We start from the raw sequence: 25,488 nt of genomic DNA, 5'->3' as shown, positions 1-25,488 counted from the left end.
AAACAACAAAATGGAAATCTTTTATGAAATGATTGGGAGCCACGCAAATTTGACCTCTTGATTCCGACAATGAACCCGCTGTTGATAATCTGGAAGGTCACGTACCAGAAATGCAGATCTATCTCTGGCCGATTCATAGATTCAACCTACAAACTGCGACTTCATCTGTGATCAGATGGCCAAGCAATGCGTGAAATCTTTTATTCTAAAGCCTTATGGCTCGTTTCGACAAGCATTAAACGGATGAAATTAACCACATGCAGTTTATTCTTCAGAAAAATGCACACAAAAAATGGGTTGGGTTCGGTGATTTGTACATAAACGTCTTCCTCACGATAGATTCGCTGATTTGTCTTATGAAGCCGTCATCAACACGAACACAATGATTGCAAAAGCAAACTCTGTACCTACACGACCGAGACACAAGACTGATTATTTCACAGCTGCAATGTGAATAGAGAACAAAGACGTTTTGGGTAAGCTTACTCACGTCAGGTCTTCACTGATAAGCTAGGAACAGACGGAAAATTCCGAACAAAAGTAAATGACGTCAAAGTCTCTTTCGCTTTGCGTGTAACTTTGTCATGACGTCTTTTTGTGACGACAATATACGCGACAATTTGTTCGCTTACGGTGAAAAGCAACTCAAAAGAAGGAGCAAAGCCTATGGCAATCCGAATGGTGCAAAAGTCCCTTTTAGCTCTTGATGTCTAAATAACACATTATTTAGCTAAATAACGCGTTATTTAGCTAAACAATGCTTTATTTAGCTATATCATGCATTATTTAGCTAAATAATGCATTGTTTAAATTAAACAATGCATTATTTACAAATACAGAAAAAAGAGAGCCCAGAGCACTAAATAATGCATTGTTTAGCATAAATAAGAGATTGTGTTTGTAAATAACTCATTATTTATAAATAATTACGCGTTTTCTCTAAACAATATATTATATGTAAATAAAGTGTTATTTAAATAAATAAAATATTATTTAGATAAATAAAATATTATTTATCTAAATAAAATATTATTTAGATAAATAAAATATTATATGTAAATAAAATATTATTTATCTAAATAAAATATTATTTATCTAAATAAAATATTATTTAGATAAATGATTTATTATTTAGATAAATAATTTATTATTTAGATAAATAATTTATTATTTAGATAAATAATTTATTATTTACTGTTTTTGCCTTGAAATAGTATTATTACACTAAATAATGCTTTATATAGCTATATAATAGGTTTCCGCTATATAATTCATGATTTGGTAAATAATACATTATATACCGTAAATAAAATATTATATACCGTAAACAATTCATTGTTTAGCGCATCGCGAAGCCGTTTTTTCTCTTGTTGTTTTTTTCCACGTGTTTCCGTGGATCCACGAGAGCTCTGTTGATTCTCAAACTGACCAATCAGACAACTAGCATCTGTACACTAATTAAAGTCTCATTGTTGAGTGTGACGAAAACTCGTGGTGACGATTTTAAAACATGTTGGGTCACGCATGGTCCAATCTTACATGGTCCAACCTTACATGGTCCAACCTTACATGGTCCAATCTTACATGGTCCCATCTTACATGGTCCAACCTTACATGGTTCAACCTTACATGGTCCAATCTTACATGGTCCAATCTTGCATGGTCCAATCTTACATGGTCCAACCTTGCATGGTCCAACCTTGCATGGTCCAATCTTGCATGGTCCAATCTTACATGGTCCAACCTTACATGGTCCAACCTTACATGGTCCAACCTTACATGGTCCAATCTTGCATGGTCCAATCTTGCATGGTCCATACTTACATGGTCCAATCTTACATGGTCCAACCTTACATGGTCCAACCTTACATGGTCCAATCTTACATGGTCCAACCTTACATGGTCCAACCTTACATGGTCCAACCTTACATGGTCCAACCTTACATGGTCCAATCTTGCATGGTCCAATCTTGCATGGTCCAACTTTACATGGTCCAACCTTACATGGTCCAACCTTACATGGTCCAATCTTACATGGTCCAATCTTACATGGTCCAACCTTACATGGTTCAACCTTACATGGTCCAATCTTACATGGTCCAATCTTGCATGGTCCAATCTTACATGGTCCAACCTTGCATGGTCCAACCTTGCATGGTCCAACCTTACATGGTCCAACCTTACATGGTCCAACCTTACATGGTCCAATCTTACATGGTCCAATCTTGCATGGTCCAATCTTGCATGGTCCAACCTTGCATGGTCCAATCTTACATGGTCCAACCTTACATGGTCCAACCTTACATGGTCCAACCTTACATGGTCCAATCTTACATGGTCCAATCTTGCATGGTCCAATCTTACATGGTCCAACCTTGCATGGTCCAACCTTGCATGGTCCAATCTTACATGGTCCAATCTTACATGGTCCAACCTTAAATGGTCCAACCTTACATGGTCCAACCTTACATGGTCCAATCTTACATGGTCCAACCTTACATGGTCCAACCTTGCATGGTCCAATCTTACATGGTCCAATCTTACATGGTCCAACCTTACATGGTCCAACCTTACATGGTCCAACCTTACATGGTCCAATCTTACATGGTCCAACCTTACATGGTCCAACCTTACATGGTCCAATCTTACATGGTCCAATCTTGCATGGTCCAATCTTGCATGGTCCAATCTTACATGGTCCAACCTTGCATGGTCCAACCTTACATGGTCCAACCTTACATGGTCCAATCTTACATGGTCCAACCTTGCATGGTCCAACCTTACATGGTCCAACCTTACATGGTCCAATCTTACATGGTCCAACCTTACATGGTCCAACCTTACATGGTCCAATCTTACATGGTCCAATCTTACATGGTCCAATCTTACATGGTCCAACCTTACATGGTTCAACCTTACATGGTCCAATCTTACATGGTCCAATCTTGCATGGTCCAATCTTACATGGTCCAACCTTGCATGGTCCAACCCTGCATGGTCCAATCTTACATGGTCCAACCTTACATGGTCCAACCTTGCATGGTCCAATCTTACATGGTCCAACCTTACATGGTCCAATCGTGCATGGTCCAACCTTACATGGTCCAATCTTACATGGTCCAACCTTACATGGTCCAATCTTACATGGTCCATATATATTATTGGACCATGTAAGGTTGGACCATGTAAGATTGGACCATGTAAGGTTGAACCATGTAAGGTTGGACCATGTAAGATTGGACCATGTAAGATTGGACCATGTAAGGTTGGACCATGTAAGGTTGGACCATGTAAGATTGGACCATGTAAGGTTGGACCATGTAAGGTTGGACCATGCAAGGTTGGACCATGTAAGGTTGGACCATGCAAGATTGGACCATGCAAGATTGGACCATGTAAGATTGGACCATGTAAGGTTGGACCATGTAAGGTTGGACCATGTAAGGTTGGACCATGTAAGGTTGGACCATGCAAGATTGGACCATGCAAGATTGGACCATGTAAGATTGGACCATGTAAGGTTGGACCATGTAAGGTTGGACCATGTAAGATTTGACCATGTAAGGTTGGACCATGTAAGATTGGACCATGTAAGATTGGACCATGCAAGGTTGGACCATGTAAGGTTGGACCATGTAAGATTGGACCATGTAAGGTTGGACCATGTAAGGTTGGACCATGTAAGATTGGACCATGTAAGATTGGACCATGCAAGGTTGGACCATGTAAGATTGGACCATGCAAGATTGGACCATGTAAGATTGGACCATGTAAGGTTGGACCATGTAAGGTTGGACCATGTAAGATTGGACCATGTAAGGTTGGACCATGTAAGGTTGGACCATGTAAGGTTGGACCATGTAAGATTGGACCATGCAAGGTTGGACCATGTAAGGTTGGACCATGTAAGGTTGGACCATGTAAGGTTGGACCATGTAAGATTGGACCATGTAAGATTGGACCATGCAAGGTTGGACCATGCAAGGTTGGACCATGTAAGATTGGACCATGCAAGATTGGACCATGTAAGGTTGGACCATGTAAGGTTGGACCATGTAAGGTTGGACCATGTAAGATTGGACCATGCAAGGTTGGACCATGCAAGATTGGTCCATGCAAGATTGGACCATGTAAGATTGGACCATGTAAGGTTGGACCATGTAAGGTTGGACCATGTAAGATTGGACCATGTAAGGTTGGACCATGTAAGGTTAGACCATGTAAGATTGGACCATGCAAGGTTGGACCATGCAAGGTTGGACCATGTAAGATTGGACCATGTAAGGTTGAACCATGTAAGGTTGGACCATGTAAGATTGGACCATGTAAGATTGGACCATGTAAGGTTGGACCATGTAAGGTTGGACCATGTAAGATTGGACCATGTAAGGTTGGACCATGCAAGATTGGATCATGCAAGATTGGACCATGTAAGATTGGACCATGTAAGGTTGGACCATGTAAGGTTGGACCATGTAAGATTGGACCATGTAAGGTTGGACCATGTAAGGTTGGACCATGTAAGGTTGGACCATGTAAGATTGGACCATGCAAGATTGGACCATGTAAGATTGGACCATGTAAGGTTGAACCATGTAAGGTTGGACCATGTAAGATTGGACCATGTAAGATTGGACCATGTAAGGTTGGACCATGTAAGGTTGGACCATGTAAGATTGGACCATGTAAGGTTGGACCATGTAAGGTTGGACCATGTAAGGTTGGACCATGTAAGATTGGACCATGTAAGATTGGACCATGCGTGACCCAACATGTTTTAAAATCGTCACCACGAGTTTTCGTCACACTCAACAATGGGACTTTAATTAGTGTACAGATGCTAGTTGTCTGATTGGTCAGTTTGAGAATCAACAGAGCTCTCGTGGATCCACGGAAACACGTGGAAAAAAACAACAAGAGAAAAAACGGCTTCGCGATGCGCTAAACAATGAATTGTTTACGGTATATAATATTTTATTTACGGTATATAATGTATTATTTACCAAATCATGAATTATATAGCGGAAACCTATTATATAGCTATATAAAGCATTATTTAGTGTAATAATACTATTTCAAGGCAAAAACAGTAAATAATAAATTATTTATCTAAATAATAAATTATTTATCTAAATAATAAATTATTTATCTAAATAATAAATTATTTATCTAAATAATATTTTATTTAGATAAATAATATTTTATTTAGATAAATAATATTTTATTTACATATAATATTTTATTTATCTAAATAATATTTTATTTAGATAAATAATATTTTATTTATCTAAATAATATTTTATTTATTTAAATAACACTTTATTTACATATAATATATTGTTTAGAGAAAACGCGTAATTATTTATAAATAATGAGTTATTTACAAACACAATCTCTTATTTATGCTAAACAATGCATTATTTAGTGCTCTGGGCTCTCTTTTTTCTGTATCTGTAAATAATGCATTGTTTAATTTAAACAATGCATTATTTAGCTAAATAATGCATGATATAGCTAAATAAAGCATTGTTTAGCTAAATAACGCGTTATTTAGCTAAATAATGTGTTATTTAGACATCAAGAGCTAAAAGGGACTTTTGCACCATTCGGATTGCCATAAAAGCCTGTGTCTTGAAATAGCTGAAACACTCTTTTGGATTGCCGTTTCAATGTTAACCAAAAAGTTAAAGAAAAAAAACAAGGTTCAGTTGCGAACTGATAGCGGATTGAGCATTTATTCCTGTTGATGAAGGTACGATTGAAGCTTTATTCTCTCCGTCAACCAACAAGACTAGATTTGTAGCAGACGAAAAACAAAGTGTGCGTTTTTCCTGTCTTGTGAAGGCGATTATGTCGTTATAACTAAGTTATCTGTACGTTGTGAAGACATTTCAAAACAATATTTAGCTTTGATGCGTCACGGGATATATAAGCTTTGAACGGCATTATAAATCAGATCTATTTTATTTTCTGCAAAATAAGACTAGAGATTGCTGTCTGTGCACTACATAATACCGGACGAAGATATAGATTGAAAATGGCTTGAATGCCTAAACACATCGAATAAACTTTACCTGAGTTCAAAATCTCGAGGTGTAAAGGCACGGTTACCCATCAGTTGTACATTTTATTTAGAAGAAAACCCGAAGGAAATATATAGTCCTATTCAAATCTTATTCGCGTGCCATTCTCAGTTCTTGCAAAGTAAAAGAGCCCGCCATAACGCTTTACTGATCAAAGTGCTGTCACTTTACTGTATTATAATTGATCATTATTCTATCGTTCAATTAACTTATTATTTTTATTCTTTTGATTTTCTTTTTTTGTTTTTGTTTATCTGTTTATCACCAGTCATTTGTTTTTCAACGATTTACGTGATGTTAGAAATGCTTAGTTATTTATTTATTTTATCTGTTTATTCATTCATTCTCTGCTTTCTGTTTTGTTTCAAATAATATATGGTACGTCGTTTTAACATGTTGCTTGGCTATTGTCACGGTTGCATCACTACAGAGCTATTGTCTCAAAACACAGAAAGGCAAACTCCGACAACACTCATACCGACAAGGAAAGCCTTTCACGTGCGTCTCTTTCCTTTAGCGCACTGTCGCCTACACCAGTAGGCATTAGCCTTTGATCCTTTGATCTCTAATCCCGTCGTAGTATGCTGCTCGATGTAATCGCTGGCCGGATTACCTGGGTAAACCTTTCACCTGTGCCGTCTAACGCTCTCACCGCATGTAACACAGTACCCTGATTTGTGCAAGTGTAAAATGGAATTGTGAAGTACGGTACGTTACTGCGTGTCCTTATCGGTTATTGGGGTGTGAGTATTTTCGTTGCTAAGAATATTACAGCTTTAACATCCTTGAGGAGTTTTCGTGTGAGGCTTTGGAAACTAGCTGCAATGGTGATCTGTAAGGTCATCTAACGATAAACTTTTTTTTCAAAACTTACACCTGGACCAAGTCAAAGGTAAGTTCGGACATGAAATGAAGACAAAATGTTGCTCATACATTTCTTGGTACACCATTTCACTGATTTATTGTCCCTTTTGTGTATCCAAATCGTTTCATCGTCACTGACAAGTGTACTTGTTTTCTACACTTGATATAAATACATCATCTTCTGAGGATCGTCTTCTGCAACATCTCACTTTTCTTTTCTTTTGAAATTGCTATTGAAGTCATATTTTTATTTTTTTGTAATTTGTTTAATTCTGGTTTTGCTTGCTTGCCTACTTGCATCGTTGTTTAGTTACTGGTCTGCTTGCTCTCATTAATGGCGCGTTTTTGTTTGTTTGTTGTTTTTGTTTGTTTATTGTTTTTGTGTTGCTTTTTGTTTGCTCTCTCGTTACATTTTTCTTCTTTTTCTTCTCTCTGTCCTTCTCCATTTCTGTCAGTCAAGCAGCTACATACAATGGTCTGTGTAGAGGTAGTTATATAATTCCCCCCCCCCCCCACACCCGAAAAATCTCTAACGTGAGCAACTATCTAAATAACACTGCTTATTAAAAAAAATAAAAGGGAGGGAGGGGGGGGGGGATAATTAACTTCACTTTTCAACTCATAGGAAGAAATACCAAATACCTTGATGAAAATCGGTGTTTCAAACCTATCTTTATCTCATCAACAACGCAAACGATTCATCCCGCCCTGACACTTGATCCTCCTCTCCTGTTAGGTTATTGATTTTATTATACCTGCACCACTGACTGCATTAAACACGTTGAGAAAATTAATCTCCAGTTACAGAGTAGAGTTCAGCCTGTTCTAAAAAACCCGTCTCTTTCCGTTTATTCTGTGTGCATATAAACCTACCACGCTGAATTATATACACGTTTTTTGACTCACATGCGAAGCAAAAGTGAGTCTATGTACTCACCCGAGTCGTCCGTCCGTCCGTCCGTCCGGCCGGCCGGCCGTCCGGAAAACTTTAACGTTGGATATTTCTTGGACACTATTCAGTCTATCAGTACCAAATTTGGCAAGATGGTGTATGATGACAAGGCCCCAAAAAACATACATAGCATCTTGACCTTGCTTCAAGGTCAAGGTCGCAGGGGCCATAAATGTTGTCTAAAAAACAGGTATTTTTCACATTTTTCCCATTTTCTCTGAAGTTTTTGAGATTGAATACCTCACCTATATATGATATATAGGGCAAAGTAAGCCCCATCTTTTGATACCAGTTTGGTTTACTTTGCTTCAAGGTCAAGGTCACAGGAGCTCTTCAAAGTTGGATTGTATACATATTTTGAAGTGACCTTGACCCTGAACTATGGAAGATAACTGTTTCAAACTTAAAAATTATGTGGGGCACATGTTATGCTTTCATCATAAGACACATTTGGTCACATATGATCAAGGTCAAGGTCACTTTGACCCTTATGAAATGTGACCAAAATAAGGTAGTGAACCACTAAAAGTGACCATATCTCATGGTAGAAAGGGCCAATAAGCACCATTGTACTTCCTATGTCTTGAATTAACAGCTTTGTGTTGCATGACCTTGGATGACCTTGACCTTGGGTCAAGGTCACATGTATTTTGGTAGAAAAAATGTGTAAAGCAGTTCTTAGTGTATGATGTCATTGCTAGGTTTAGTTATTTGATGTCAAGCATGTGAGTCGTATGGGCTTTGCCCTTCTTGTTTTTCTTTGTCCTTTCCTTATGGCGTCCTTTAATGGATCGGCGTGACACTGAATTAATGCAGTTCCAGCATTCGCACGCACTCCCGGCTTTTAATAATACCATTGATCACACAGATTTCACGGTACGTCTCTCACTTATTCAAACTAAACAGGGATCGTATTCATAGGTGATACATACACATATCTGAAATTCACTTCGACAGAGATTTCAGTCAATTAAAAAGCTCTCTAAAGTCTAATGTACCCTGGAACATGCAAGAGAAAGCAGCACGACATCACAGATTGAAGTGAACTACCGATATGCCGATCAAAGGCCGTGTTTACAGACTATTAAAGGTTAAAAAACAAACTTTGCCGTCCGTAATGGTTAACTTTATTTCTTCTTGCTAATCCAAACATGTTCAGTCGTAACACGAATAGTGGTGTGATTCTGAACATCAAAAAGGCATGAACATTCAAGTGACGTGTAGGAGGAGGAATGTCAAACAAACAAAATGCTAATGGATTTAAAAACAAAAACAAATTTAAATAGAGAATACTACATGGCTTGCTGTGTCGTACCAGATTCAGTTACACGAGGATTTTTTAATATTGAACTGCGATCGAAAGCGAGCTGTTCACTATTTGAAAAAGCAACGAGTGTAAATCTGGTACGAAACATGTAGTATTCTGTTTATCCTACATACTGAAAAATGTCCTGCAGTCGAGGCAGCTAACTTGAAGGCGCTTGTTTTGGAACCTAGATCTCTTCTAAAGCCTTGTGCAATCTATTACGTCAAAGTAAAGAAACGTCACTCTGAAAGTGTGGCGTGACGTGTTAGTTTTACAAATTCATCGATGGTAATTAGCGAGCGCAATTTTGTTTCTATAATGACGTTTGTCTCGACGACTTTGGCATCATAAACAGTGAAAAAACAGGTCCCTGCCAGACTTGCTTGAAATGACCTCATTTACATGATATACACACGTGTGATATGAACGATTATTATCTCACGAGTGTCTCTCTCACATATGTGGAATAATTACACATTAACATGCTTCCATTTGAAACTTCGAGGTCTTCATCGGGGATTGACGCCCGACAAAAAGTAATTGAAGCCCGACGGAGCGAAGCGACGGAGGGCTTCAATTAGACTTTGGGAGGGCGTCAATCCCCGATGAAGACCGAGAAGTTTCAAATGGAAGCATGTTAATGTTATTGTAATTCAATCTGACGACGATCTCTTTCCTGCTTTCATGCGGTTGTAAACAGACTTATTCTCCCCTCTGCTTCTTTCTCTCTGTAAACTTGTAGGGCTACAGGGCCGGACTAGGCTAAGAGGAGGGGGGGGGGGTTGCCAGTGGTGGTCCAGGGGGGCGGGGTCAAGGGGCAGAGCCCCTTGTGGGGATGAGGGGGCGAAGCCCCCTGAAGCTGATGGGTAGGTCATATTCTGAGATAGGAAAATGGTCGTTCCTTGCATGAAACGGCATAAAATAAACAATAGTAAAAAATGTTTTAAATAAGTGAGGTACATGTTTAGGCTATGGCGGGGGGGGGGGGGGGTTGCGCAACCCCCATAACCCCCCCGGTAGTCCGGCCCTGGGCTAGTTATTTTTCGGTAACTTACCCAACAACCAAAATCACTTACCCAACAACGGGCTTGAATCCTCGATAGCTCATGGGTAGAGACTGTACACATTGTGGATCTACTTTTTGCGACTCAAAAGTTCAGAACACTCTAATGTACAAAATATACATTTCTGGAGCAAACAATACAACCATGCCGCATTTAAACCAGCAACTACAGGCTTGAACACATGAATCTCAATATAAAATCCATGAGTTTGGTTGTTTTCTGAATTAACCATATCCACATATCGAGACTCTGGGAGTTACTTCCCTTGTTTTAGGAAGCAAACACACACAAATGCTGCTAACAAGCGCTGTGCTTGGGGACAATGTAAAACGGATGATAGGTATCCTGAACGCTGTGTTGGCGTGAAATTCATCCCATTTGTGAAACCGGGAAAGCATCTGTACCATCTAGATCGCTGCCTTCGCTGGATAAAAGCCTGCAATCGCCCAGCTTACCAGTTGAACGTCAACACAATCAAGTCGTACACGTACATTTGCAGCAAGGTCAGATCTCGCACGACTTTGATTCAAGGCCTATTGCTAATTTTTTGATGGTTTGGTCTCAGTGTCACAAAAATATGACGATCTAATCAATCACTGATTTAAAAAACAAGTATGTTGCCCTATATCCATTGACATTCTTAGTGAAATAGATCTATTTGAAATAGTATTTCACTGCCCCGACCGGCGAACTTGTTGCCGGCTGTATTGAGCTTGTGTGTTCGTGTAGGCTTACTCAAAAAGTCAAAATCACAGTCGTCTCCGAAACAAGCAATAATCAGAGTTGGGGGGAAAACATTTCGTTTGTTCAGTTTTGTTTTGTTCTTGATAGTTTGTTTATCTCTCACACACACACACACACACACACACACACACACACACACACACACACACACACACACACACACACACACACACACATACATACATACATACATACACAAACACACGCGCGCACGCACACACATTGCACGTACGCGCACATACACACACGTACACCTACTGAGATATGCCTAACATACACGCACGCTTGCAAACACACACATAATACGCAAACGCAGTTTAATTTCCTCAATACAAGGCGAAAGGCACACACACACCACACACAAATAAACACACACACGCAGTCCCACACACACACACACACACACAACCCTCACACACACAAATAAACCCACACACGCAGTCAACCCCCCCCCCCCACACACAACCCTCACACACACAAATAAACACACACACGCAGTCCAGCCCCCCCCCCACACACACACACAACCCTCTCTGACACACACACACCCGCCCAACCCCAGCGTCCAACTCAACTTTCACCAACAACCATACCCTACTCTCACTATCGCTCTCTCTCTCTCACACACACACACAAGCTCACGCAAGCACAGCCACACACACACACAGCACGCGCATACACACACACTGACACACATCACGCGCATATACACACACAGCACGCGCATATACACACACACTGACACACATCACACACACACACCCACACACACCTTTCGCAGTTCGCTCACAGTTCTTCTCTTTTCCATCGTCGCCATCTTCGAAGCTTGCTTCGCTTTTCAGGGGAGATAACCCGTTTATCACATTCGCTGCTGACTTGTGGGTCAAGTCTATTTATGGGGGCGAGGACGCCCCCATTCTATACGGATAGTTTAGAGGTTGACCATGGGCAGCGCCATTTTGTTGTGAAATACGTCATCAGTTTGTGTACACAGGAAGTTGTGACATCCGTCACCCTATGGGAGGGGTGACGTCAAAATTGGTCATCACAGAGTTTGTGTAACACAGGAAGTTGTGAAATACGTCACCCTATGGGAGGGGTGACGTCAAAATTGTTCAACAAAAACATGATATGTCGCATTGTGCAGGGTCAACCGCAACAAACTCAAACCGAGCCATTCATACCTAGCTGTATTTGAGAGACTTATATACCCGACATTTTTATTTCTTATTTTTAGCACAGGTGTAGGAAAAATCATGAACCAAAATGTTATTTATTTTCTAATTTAACATTTTTTTTACAAATATGACCATGGTCTTTTAAACATACAGTGACATTAAACATTGTTATGTTAAAAAAAAGAAAAAAGAAATAAAGCTTTTGTGCACAAATCAGAAAATACATTGTACATTTTACCTACAGGCCAAACAGTGTCTGTTGGCGGCAGAGGGCCCAGCAAGTTGCTATTTTTAGATCGATTAAAAGTTGTCAAGAACAGGCGCTTACATTTGGATGTGTCCACTGATAGTAGGTTTGGTTGTGATCAATCAGAATGATGTAGGAATAAAAATGTATGACAGTTTGGTATGATGACATGTAATTCAAATATGCTGAAATGTAATATTATACATGATATAATATTATTATGGCTGTTGCCATGACCATGAACCCCAAGAAAGGTTTAATGTTATGTAAAATCAAAATACCAAAATCAAGCACCTACTAATCTGGTCTACGGTGCGGCTTGGACCAAAAAAGGATGGACACGCAACTCGCTCAGCCAGCCAGCGCTGCGAGACTTACAGCGGCCAACTTCGCCGCGGCGCGCTCATTGGCTAAGTATTGAACTTGCGTCAAGGCCGATGCGCGTAGATTCCCAGAATGTTTACTTTCGGTTAGATTCTTCGACAGCATTCGCAGAGGTGACTGCCGTATTGTGTACCGCAGTCAGAAGTAATTTATTACTTTTGGGAGTTTAGTAACGTGATATCAGTTTTCAATTGTTCGTTCACTTATATTGCTTTCAGATTTAACACACAAGAAACAGTAGCACGGTTTTCGTTGCGAAAATGTGCATTGGCAGTGCTACGCGATCGAATTGACAATTGTGTATTATGTACACGCGGTGTTCTTCTCAGGAAAAGACCGAAGCGACATGTGACGTCAGTCGTTCAGCCCGCGAGCGGTGGGATGGGGGGGTTCACATGGTTTGTTTGTTTCAGAACCACACCCATATACACACATTTCACATGTAAACCATTTGTCCGCCCCCTGTCGATATTTATCGACTAAGTTCCTTGTCAGATCTGCCGTGCACAATCGTTTATCGCTTGAAAGATTCCAAGGAAAAGTAACTCTCATATTTTGTCTAGCGACACGAGTAGTTCCCCTTCCAGATTTCGGCTGCATCGACAAGACTGCAATCCGACGGTCAGTTTTCAACAATATTTCATTTTATAAACAGATCACACGCAATCAATTGCAAACATTTAATCAACTTAAAGAATATGCAGCGGTTTCATACACTATTTTGCCCCAGAAAACTGAACTTCATACAGTTTTTAACGTTGGAACACGGGTGTAAAACTTCGTCTGCAAGTCACATTCGAGGGAAGAACATTTCCTGAGCGATACCAAAACATGAACAGAACACACACTATCTGCCTTTACCGCCACAGCAGAATGACAACATAACTGTGTAGTTGATTTTAGTTCAAAACATGGAAACTGACAAGAAGTGTTAACAGAATTGAATGATTTGCACGGAACTATACAACCGCGCATTAATCGATCGCCTGCGCAGGTAGACTGGTTGGGTGAATATGATTCGATCAAACTTTCGCACAAAAACTCCTCTTTTCTTTGAATAACTGAAGAAAGGAGGAATAAAGAGGTTACACACCTCGTCTCAGTGATTATTAAAAATAATGGTCTCAGTTCGCGGTCATGAAGAAGCTCGCTGAAGCTCGCATTTTTCATGATCCGCTAACTTCGACCATTATTTTTAATAATCACTGAGACTCGGCATGTAACCTCTACTTATTCCCCCCTCTGCTTCTTTACCTCTGTAAACTTGTAGAGCTAGTTATTTTTCGATAATGACCCAGCAACCAAACAAATAACGAGCCAGCAACAGCCTGAATCCTCGATAGTGCAATGGGTCGAGAAGCTGTTCTGTTTCGGTACTACTTTTGCGACTGAAAAGTTCCGAACGCTCTATACGTACGAAATATACATCTCTTGAGCAAACAATACAAACATACCGCATTTAAATTAACAACTACAGGCCTGAACACATGAATCTCCATATAAAATCCATGAGTTCGGTTGTTTTCTGAATCTAGATCTGCCGTGCACAAACGTTCATCACAAGCAAATTCCCAAGGCAAGTAACTCATAATTTGTCTAGCGACAAGAGTAGTTCCCCTTCTTTTCACTCAGTTTCTTCGACAACACTGACTGCAATCCGACGGTCAGTTTTCAACAATATATCATTTTATAAACAGATCACACGCAACCAAATGCACACATCTCATCAATTTGAACAACATAACGCGGTTTCATACACTATTTTGCCCAGAAAACTGAATTTCATACAGTAATTAACGTTGGAACACGGGTGCAAAAGTTCGTCTGCTAGTCCCATTTGACGAAAGAACATTATCCTAAGCGATACTAAAACATAAACAGAACACACAATATCTGCCTTTACCGCCACAGCAGAATAACAGCATATCTGCGTACTTGATTTTAGTCCATGTGATAGGGTGGAGTGGAAGGGGGGGAATAGGCCAGGAAGCATAAATGAGACGCCAAGACAGAGGTTGCGATAACGTGACTTTTAATTAACGTACACCAGAAAGCAAACACCAGAAAGTAGACACCAGAAAGCAGTGTAGATTCTCCTCAGTGAGCACACGTAAAGGAAACACAAAGAAACAAGCCTCGGAATTCAGTTACGACCACACGTCGACCGACACATATGAGCAGCACACAGCTCAGTATCCCAAATCGCGTTCTCTGCTCTACTGAATCTAGGGGTCCTTAACGTCCTCACAGGAAATTTTCCTTTTAGGGACGTGAGTTGATGATACGCTAAAAAAAAAAAAATAAATAAACAAATAAAAAAAAGAAGAGAAAGAAAAGGGCAAGACCAAGCAAGCCCGACCGTGATAGGACCCCGACCCCGCTCTCCATGAGTAAGGGAGGGGGGTGGGTCAATAAGAAATATACGTTAAGATCCTTGTAAGAGGAATATTAATAATTTTTCTTTTATATGCGTTGACTTCCTAGGGGAAGGGTCATTAAAAACATGGATTTTAATTCAATTTTAGTTTCGTTAAAAGAAGATAAAAATCAGGACCACCTGTCAAGAGGTCTAAAAGTGACTACATCGTGAGAATAATATAAAGAACATGCGTAAACACGTAATACTGATCTTCTAGTAACATTTGGACACATCATTTCATTTACTATGTACATTAAGGGAAAAGTCTGGGTTGTGGCACTCGATCACTAGGTGGGGCACTGCCCTTCGCTCCCTGTTACCCGAGCGCCAACAACAATTTATAGGAAGAGGAACAATAGCGTTTTAGTTTTAAAAACAACAGGATATGTCAGAGTTGTAGTTTACTTTTGTGAAGAACGAGACATGGTCGAGGCCGTGTTTATCGTCCGGGTTAAAGAGTTGAATTGGCATAAGGTTATATTTGTCCATTAAAGGGTTAATTTTAGTTGGTGGATTTCTTTAGCAGTAAGGTCTTTTGATCCTGCCAGAGATCCCAGGGCCAGCATGGTTTCGCTGGGTGAGATGGGGCCTAGGCTGGTGTTAGTGATGGTATTAAACATGCCTACCAGTGTGTCTATCAGTGCCCCGGGACTTTGCTTTTGCCTGGCCTCGACCATGCCGACCAGAGCGTGTTCCACGAAATCCAAGAGCGGTGTTTGTTCTGTGGAGGGGGTGACTTTTTTAGTCTGGATTTTTATTAAAACTATCTCGGCTAACTCTTTCTCTGCCTCTCGTTGGGCTGCCTTTGTTGATTCGATCATGCCTTCTTGTACTTTGCTCATGACTTTTGAAAATATTTCGTTGATCATTTCGTCTGGGTTAATGGTTTTTGGTTCGGTTTGTCCCTCGTTCAAGTCTAGCTCTTCGGGGGGAGGGTTATGCTTTTGTTTATCCAACTGTTTTTTGCGGAGAGCAGGGACGGGGTGTTTCTTAATTGTGGAGGTGGGGGGTATGTTTGCTGCATCACGCACAGCGTCTCTGCCACGCCCAGCCGCTTTAGCATAGCCGGGCTCTGGTGTGGAGGTAAGCCTCGCCGGCTGCGCGCGCCAGAACTCATCGCGCCGCTCAGCAGGGCCTGTCTCTGTTGTGTGTTTGTTAAGTTTTTCTTTTTCTTGAGTTACTTCGATTCGGGCTCGGTGCATGGCCTCTGAATATGGTATGTAGGTGGCCGAGCGGATTTTGTTTGCCCGCATGCGCAATCTGTATTCTTTGCACCCTTGATAGGAGGAAGAGTGACCCTCTTTGCAGTTTACACATGATCTTTCTTTGTCACAGCCGTTTCCGTCGTGGCCGTAGGAGCTACACCTGCCGCACGTTGGTTTCTTTGCTCTGCAGTGAAACTTAAGGTGACCCAGTTTCTGACAGAAGGTGCAGCGCCGCACCGGGCAGGCGAAGGCCTCCACCCCATAAACCTCCCCCTCCAGCACCACACTCTCCGGCAGAACCGCGGCCCTAAAAGTGATCCGCACGGCCTCTGAGGCCTTACCCTCTTTTGTTTTTAGTCTGCGGATCTGTCGGACGGCGGTCTCGCCTTTTTCGACCAGGCCCCCTCCATCAGTCCGAATCCGCACAGTAATGGTCATTTCTTTGAGGTCCTCGTCCGAGTGGAACAAGGGGACTCTTTTTATAACTCCCTCTGTTGTCACCTCTGGGGTAAAGGTTTTGATCTTAATGCTCCCTATCTCTGTCAGAGACAGGAGTTTTTTTTGTTGGGCATGTGAGACGCACCCCACCAGCACGCTTCCTCCGGGGAGTTTGCGCACTGATAGGATGGGTCCCACTGCTAGTGTGAAGGTTTTTAGCCTGTTTAGACCCAGGCTGTGAAGTGTGGCAGGGCCTTTTTTAAGATCCTCGCATATCACTGGATACTCGAGAAAGACTGGTGGGGGGTTTGATGTTTCTGAGAACAAAGTTTTTCTTGTACTTGTCCAGGTTCTTGGGTTTTGTTTTTGTTTTTTGGGAGGAGGGTTTTCTTCTGAAGTTGGGATTTTCTCTTTTGTAGCGTCAACGACAGGTACCTCTGTCCCGGCCGTTTCGGACTGTGCTGGTATATTTTGGACAAGGGTGGTTTTCCTTTTCTTGGATTTTTTTCTGTTTTTAACAAGAACGTACTCGTCCTTTCTGCTCTACTACTAAATGCTCAGTCTTTTAAAGGCTGGTCACTTCCGATAAGCCAATAGGAAGAATACCCGGTCTCAGACAACGGGGGGTGTCGTCTTAAGATTGCCTGCCAAATGAAAGAGGCAGAAATCGTTACAGAGGTGTCACGCACCGGAAATATTACGCACACCGGATAAGGCTCATTAGATTACAAGCAGTTACAAAGAGGGGGGGGGGGGGTAAGAGACTAAAACCTCCAAGCTACCTGGCATCTCCTATGATGTACCCTGTCAAAAGAAATGACACCCACTTGACAAAACGCCGTCCAACGATACCCAGACAGTCTGGCGGCACATTACATAACGACCACCTAAATCTGAGATAAGAGGTTAGAAAGGAATCCGGTCAAGAGTCTACCCTACGATAGTAAACACACAATAATCCTAGCGGGAGACACAACTTGGGTCAGGGGAAGATAATAGACAGGGGAGGCAACTGGGTCGGGCAGGAGATAATTACACAAAAAGACTGGATACGCCACTTGGCTACATCCAAAACAGGGAAACTGACAAGAAGTGTTAACAGAATGGAATGATTTGCACGGAACTATACAACCGCGCATTAATCGATCGCCTGCGCAGGTTGACTGGTTGAGTGATTCGGATTCGATCAAACTTTCGCACAAAAACTCCTGTTTTCTTTGAATAACTGAAGAAAGGAGGAATAAAGAGGTTACACACCTCGTCTCAGTGATTATCAAAAATAATGGTCTCAGTTCGCGGTCATGAAAAAGCTCGCTGAAGCTCGCATTTTTCATGATCCGCTAACTTCGACCATTATTTTTAATAATCACTGAGACTCGGCGTGTACTAACCTCTACATACAGCATGACTTCCCTTCTTTGTCTCTGTTAATCTAGGGAGAAAATATCCAGCGATATTTCTCCGTAGGCCTAAAGTTCGGCCATGACCTAGGCAAAATAACTTGCGCAGCCGCAGAAACAAGAAAATTGACCAAACTGGCCTTGCCAAGACTGAAACAAAATATAGTTCTACAACTTCTAGGCTTGGGTTGATTGCCCATGTTGAATTTCCAATGATTTGTTGCCGCATCCCATGAAAAATTCTCTTTACTTTGGTCATGCCATATATACGTTACAGCTCCGTCCATCCACGGTATCGCGTGATATTTTGTCTCCACGGGGTGAAAGAATATAATGACGTCACTCTCGGCAGAGCCTCGAGTGACGTCATCATATTCATTGACCCAGTCTCGACAAAATATCAGGCGATACCATGGATGGACGAAGCTGTAACTTATACAGCATGACTTCCCTTCTTTGTCTCTGTTAGTCTAGGGAGAAAATATCCAGCGATATTTCTCCGTAGGCCTAAAGTTCGGTCATGACCTAGGCAAAATAACTTGCGCAGCCGCATAAACAAGAAAATGGAAATCTTTTATGAAATGATTGGGAGCCACACAAATTTGACCTCTTGATTCCGACCATGAACCCGCTGTTGATAATCTGGAAGGTCGTACCAGAAATGCAGATCTATCTCTGGCCGATTCATAGATTCAACCTACAAACTGCGACCTCATCTGTGATCAGATGGCCAAGCAATGCGTGAAATCTTTTATTCTAAAGCCTTATGGCTCATTTCGACAAGCATTAAACGGATGCAATTAACCACATGCAGTTTATTCTTCAGAAAAATGCACACAAAAAATGTGTTGGGTTCGGTGATTTGTACATAAACGTCTTCCTCGCGATAGATTCGCTGATTTGTCTCATGAAGCCGTCATCAACACGAACACAATGATTGCAGAAGCAAACTCTGTACCTACACGACCGAGACACAAGACTGATTATTTCACAGCTGCAATGTGAATAAAGAACAAAGACGTTTTGGGTAAGCTTACTCACGTCACTGACAAGCTAGGAACAGACGGAAAATTCCGAACAAAAGTAAATGACGTCAAAGTCTCTTTCGCTTTGCGTGTCACAGTAACTTTGTCATGACGTCTTTTTGTGACGACAATATACGCGACAATTTGTTCGCTTCCGGTGTCATTTTAGACTGAAAAGCAACTCAAAAGAAGGAGCTAAGCCTGTGTCTTGAAACAGCTGAAACATTCTTTTGGATTGCCGTTTCAATGTTAACCAAAAAGTTAAAGAAAAAAAAACAAGGTTCAGTTGCGAACTGACAGCGGATTGAGCATTTATTCCTGTTGATGAAGGTACGATTGAAGCTCAGTTATTCTCTCCGTCAACCAACAACTTGAACAAGACTAGATTTGTAGCAGACGACTGAAAAACAAAGTGTGCGTTTTTCCTGTCTTGGGAAGGCGATTATGTCGTTATAAGTTATCTGTACGTTGTGAAGACATTTCAAAACAAGATTTAGCTTTGATGCGTCACGGGATATAAGCTTATACGTTTTCATCTATGGAAATAATTGGTTTTTTCGTCTCGGCAGGGTGAATGAATTCATGATGTCTTTTCCGGAACTGGACAAAACTGGCCTTGCCAAGACTGAAACAAAATATAGTTCTACAACTTCTAGGCTTGGGTTGATTGCCCATGGTGAATTTCCAATGATTTGTTTCCACATCCCATGACAAATTCTCTTTACTTTGGTCATGCCATATATATAGCTCCGTCCATCCATGGTATCGCGTGATATTTTGTCTCGACGGCATGAAAGAATATAATGACGTCACTCTCGGCAGAGCCTCGAGTGACGTCATCATATTCATTGACCCAGTCTCGACAAAATATCAGGCGATACCATGGATGGACGGAGCTGTAACTAAATACTTTCGCCCTACGCGACTTGTTTTTCTTTCTTCCAAGGCAGCAGGAAAAGCACATGGCCATTTGAGAAGGGCCCCCTGCACAGGAATAGCTGGCAACATAACAGGACTAGCCGACCTAAAACAAAACATCACCTTTCTCGTCAATACGGCTCGGTGGCATCCTGCTCGATATTTCGGTCACATGGTTCCTGAAAATACAGTTTGTTCTGGAAGTGTCATGTCAGTAGGTGTTTTGGCTTTCGATATTTTGGGTTTATACTGGGACTTTCCTCTTTTTTAATGCTGACAAAATTTGGACTACGCATTCCTAATACTGTAATAGCTAGCCTACTTGTCTTTTTTTTCCCACTTTTAGATTTGAGAATACTTGCAAAATTACACAAGAGACTGCCGGTTTTGGAGAGAGAAAAAATTGTAACCTGTCCTTGAAGTCGCCTACTGTCTCGGATATGATTTCAACAATGTTAAGGAACTCGAGTTCACAGAAAGTGTATTTATTGGATCAACATTTTATGGCACACGACCTTCAAGACACCAAAATACCAGCACATCGTAAAACAGCATAAAAATCGCCCAACCTTTGTTTGACCTGGCAGTAAGCTCTAGCTGTTCCTATTTGCTCATTACTCGTTAAGTTACGTTTCATTGCTCGTGAACAACACTCGTTCCACACTCCACTGTGCCACGGGGGATAAAAAGGTCAGAAAGTCAGGTCTGGAGAAAAGACTGCTGCTCGTCTAATGCTCCTGTCCTTTCACAAACCTAAGGAAGCCTGGGAAAAGGTCGGACATTTGTGTGTGTGTTATTCTCTTTGGTAGGAAGGACAAAATCCTGTTTCGTATTTTGCAGTCTCGTCTAATAAGTAGTTGACTGTTTCTTTATGTTGATACCAATCCACAAAACAGAAACTACCGATAAAACTGCTATTTTCGTTTGTTGGTAGTATTTAAACACGAAACGTATTACATACTCATAAATCTTAATTCGACTGCCATTTCTACAGGGCTTTATCAACGTTCGTGTCAGAGAATCATTTTATTCAGACACTATCATCGAGTGAGATTTTCCCCCTTATCAATTAATACCGTTAACAACATGTGTTCTGATGCGGATTTAGTGATCATAGGTTACCAGCCCCACTGATTCCATATCAGAATCAGAAATATTATTTATTCTGAAGAAATATTTTGGGTGTCGTGCGTCGATTGATTCTTAGCATTCTTTGGACTTTACAAAATGTACGGTACAGACAAACCACGTAGAATCATGATACTCATTCGCATGTGGGATCTCGTTTCTGTTTTATTGACACTAAAACGCCACCAGGACCGTTGGCAAAATTGGAAGCCTTGCTTTTATCTGTCACCGTAAATGCATGTGAGCTCATGCGAAGGATGATCAATAATTACTGACAGGTGGTCTACCAATTCTTTTATAGGAAAGTTGAAAACTCAAAACTTGTAATACACAAAATAGAGCTTTTAAATCATTTGGCTGCACAGCATCATAAAGCGGAACTTCTTTCAACGATTTTTCTCTCTTGCAAATTGCAACCTTGGAAAAAGGCGTAGAGTCATAGATTGACGCAGTGCAGTATTTGTTTCAAATTACCATACTAGCCTACCTTATATTCATTTATACAGGGGAGGTTAACTTTTACGACAGGGGAGGAAGAATGCCTCTATAGAACGCACACGATTCAAGTCGAACAGACTAGAAATTCGGATTCTATCGACCAACTGTCAGTACTGTTTCATGATCATCATTCGTAGAATACTTGCTATTTTCCGAGTGACGTAAATCTTCACCCAGATTTTGACAGAAGAAGCGATAAGAGACACCAAATCAAGTGGACTTAAGATTTTCAAACCCACCTCAGTTCGACAAACGCTGAAATTGTGATTATTTCTCTTTGCAGATTGTCAGACAGTCCCAGCTCTACCAATAACTCGGAGATAACAGGACTTCTCTCAACTCCAAGCTCCAGCAATAACTTCGAGACAAGTGCACACATTCAATCGGACGGCAGATAAGACAGCGGCCAAGAGTTTAACAAGAACAAAAGGACAACACAGCCGACAAGGACTGGGGCGCAGTTGTCTATATTTTTTGACGGCCTGCGTCTCAGGTGTCCTGACACAAATTGGTCAACAGAATAGACACAGGAATCACAGAAGATGTTCTTTATTGGGAGGTGTTCTCTCATAGAACGGGTCTCATATCGCAGGTTCCACTGAGTACGGTTTCTTCACAGAGATGAGTGTGTGTTAGCAGTGAAAAAGAGGAGTACTATTTCCGGTGATGTCAGCGCTGCGTTGCACGTCAGTGTATTAGGATTGTCCCGACGGAGGGATGAGTGTGCTTGTACAGAGTGGTACTGTTTTCGGTGATATTGGTGAGGCGCTGTACGTGCGCCTTTAGCGTTTGACAAGTTGTGATGAGGTTCGGCAGGATAGTCCGACAGCCGGACAAGTCCGCCACCCAGAGGAGGGACAAGAGTGGCCCTGGCGGCAGGTAAGATAATCTTTTAGTTTTTTTAGTTTTTGTTTGTTTTTCTTTCCTCGTTGTTGACGTCCGTGTTCACTGAGTTTGTTGTCTTTGGCCTTTTTCTGATTGTCTGCCTGTATGTGTGTGTGTGTGTGTGTGTGTGTGTGTGTGTGTGTGTGTGTGTGTGTCTGTCTGTCTGTCTGTCTGCATGTGTTTGTGTGTGTGTGTGTCTGTCTGTCTGTGTCTGTCTGTCTGTCTGTTTGTGTGTGTCAGTGTGTGTGTGTGTGTGTGTCTGTCTGTGTGTCTGTCTGTGTGTCTGTCTGTGCGTGCGTACGTGCGTGTGTGCGTGCATGCATGCATAAATGCGTGTGTGCGTGCCGCGTGCTTGCGTGCGTGTATGCCTATTGTGTGTGCACGCGTGTGTGTGAGTGCTTGTGTTTGTCTGTTTCTGTGTGTATTTTTTATCCTTTGGTTTCGTTTTTGGTTGTGTTGTTTTCTGTGTATATATATCCTAGTTTGGTTTGGGAAAGTTTGCTTCTCCGGCAGCTCCCCTTTATAATTTGAATAAGTTCCCACTGTACACATACTGTATAAACAGTCGAGTCGAATTCCGAGTCCCTTTTGTTTGGAATTCATTAGTATAACAATTCAACCTCTATAAGTAGGCTACTCCTGTGACATGTTAGAGTCATATCCTAACAAGTTAAATCGAAGCAGTGAGCAAAAGCACTCGAATTCGACGTTTGAGGGGCTCGTAAATGACAGTTTGTTTGCATACCTGTTCCTGCCACTTTGGGCGTTGGGCCTGCAATTGCCGTGACAAGTTGTGATCTGCTTTTATCGGTCAGTGGGTGTAGACATCACATACACTCTACTGAACGCTCGTCACATAGGATGGATAAATGGCTTGCTTTTTTTTTAAAGTATGCCTGTGACAATGCTTTTCTACAAGAATGCATGTATCAAGAGAAATAGATGCGCGCGCACAGAGACACACAGACAGACACATAGAAACAGACACAAACGCACAAACAGACACATACACTCATTAACTCACGCACACACACACACACACACACACACACACACACACACACACACACACACACACACACACACACACACACACACCCACACACGCACAAAGACACACACATACACACACACTCACACACACACACACACACACACACACACACACACACACACACACACACACACACACACACACACACTGAGACACAGGGAGGGCCATGGTAGCATAATTCATGTATGAAATTTGACTCAAGCCTTTTGTGAATACGAGAGAATAATCTTTGATCGAGTCAATTTAGCTGACAGTATTGTTCTGTAATTGTTGGTTGTTCGTCGTCTTGTAACCTGTTCTAGCGTGCCTTGTTAGTACATGTTTTGTCGTGTTAGACTTTGTAATTATGACCGTGACCATAATGACAAGCATTTAACATTCCGCACTGAGACAATTCGAGACCGTCTCTATATATGATAACGGTTTATTGCAAAGGTTGTTTTGACTCGAGACATTTTGGGAGGATCAAAATAAGCATACAAGCAAACAAATGACCATAAGAGAGAAAAAAAATATCAAAAATAAAAACATAATGCCGATCATTTCTTTGAAGTATGTTGTGTTTTGAAGAAGAAGAAACATCTCTGCAACTCTTGGGAAAGGTTAAGGTGACCTAGTCGTAAGAACAAACAAACAAACAAACGAACAGAACAGCACGTTGTCCTAAGCCTGGTTATGATGTCAATTAAGGTTCTTTTTATCAACAACTGGGAATAATAACTGCAAACCTGAAAACAGATTTGGTACCTACACCACAAAGACTTCGTCGAACAAATGCAAAGTACCTTGGAACAATACGCCCCAAACTTTACGTTTTACGGCTGCCAGTCGTCAAACGCTATTCAGTTACACAGCCGCCGAAGCGTGCACGTCGAATACGAAGACAAAGCAACGTCAGTTGGATGCAACAACTGTTGGACAGTGACCAAATTCTGTGACACCGGCCTGTCACAATCTAGCTGTGGGGATTATTCCGAGAAACCTTTTCTATACCTCTGGCATTGTGGAGCTCTGATCTAGGAACAATGTCAATGTAGGTCGCTTAGGCTTGTGTACACACAGTTTAAAGGGATTTATATGTGTATAGGCAACGAATGCGAGAGAGAGAGAGAGAGAGAGAGAGAGAGAGAGAGAGAGAGAGAGAGAGAGAGAGAGAGAGAAAGAGAAAGAGAGAAAGAGAGAGAGAGAAAGAGAGAGAGAGAGAAAGAGAGAGAGAAAGAGAAAGAGAGAGACAGAGAGAAAGAGAGAGAGAGACTCTGTGTGTGTGTGTGTGGCGCGCACATCGTCCGCCCTCCAGTATTCTTTAGTTTTTATCGAGATTGGTCATTTTAAGATTACTCCCCATTTCAGAACATGTTTACTTTTCAATTTTAACCAGAAGCTATCTAAATCAAATTGACATCGTGAGCCAAGCATGATGTTTGAAAAAGCCGACAGTTTGGTTACGACCCATGAAAAATCCAGTTAAAAAAATCACAGTGTGCATCCATGCAGTCGATTTTTGGTTTTCAAGTGTGCTCATGTGAAAGAGTGTGCAAAACCTAGATGAATCTGCTGAAGTTGACATAATTGTTTACACTTTTGGATAGGTGCATGCCTTTACTTAAGCGGAAAAGGATGTATACGTCTTATTATGGGGGCGAGGACGCCCCCATTCTATACGGATAGTTTCGAGGTTGACCATGGGCAGCGCCAT

The 25,488-nt window shown here is 41.4% G+C and overlaps 1 protein-coding gene across 1 annotated transcript in view; it reads left to right on the top strand.

The window, feature by feature from the left end:
• Positions 1-25,488, top strand: part of LOC138966607 (uncharacterized) — a 52,412-nt gene that overhangs the window by 8,825 nt on the left and 18,099 nt on the right. Inside the window, exon 2 of the mRNA XM_070338890.1 lies at positions 22,137-22,732. Coding sequence (XP_070194991.1) covers positions 22,656-22,732 — 77 coding nt within the window. The 5' untranslated portion in view covers positions 22,137-22,655. The remainder of the gene's footprint in view (positions 1-22,136; positions 22,733-25,488) is intronic.

Source organism: Littorina saxatilis, linkage group LG5 (genome assembly GCF_037325665.1).
Source record: "Littorina saxatilis isolate snail1 linkage group LG5, US_GU_Lsax_2.0, whole genome shotgun sequence".
Lineage (NCBI taxonomy): Eukaryota > Metazoa > Mollusca > Gastropoda > Littorinimorpha > Littorinidae > Littorina > Littorina saxatilis.
Note: the sequence above shows the minus strand (reverse complement) of the source record. Positions and strands in the feature narration are given on the sequence as shown.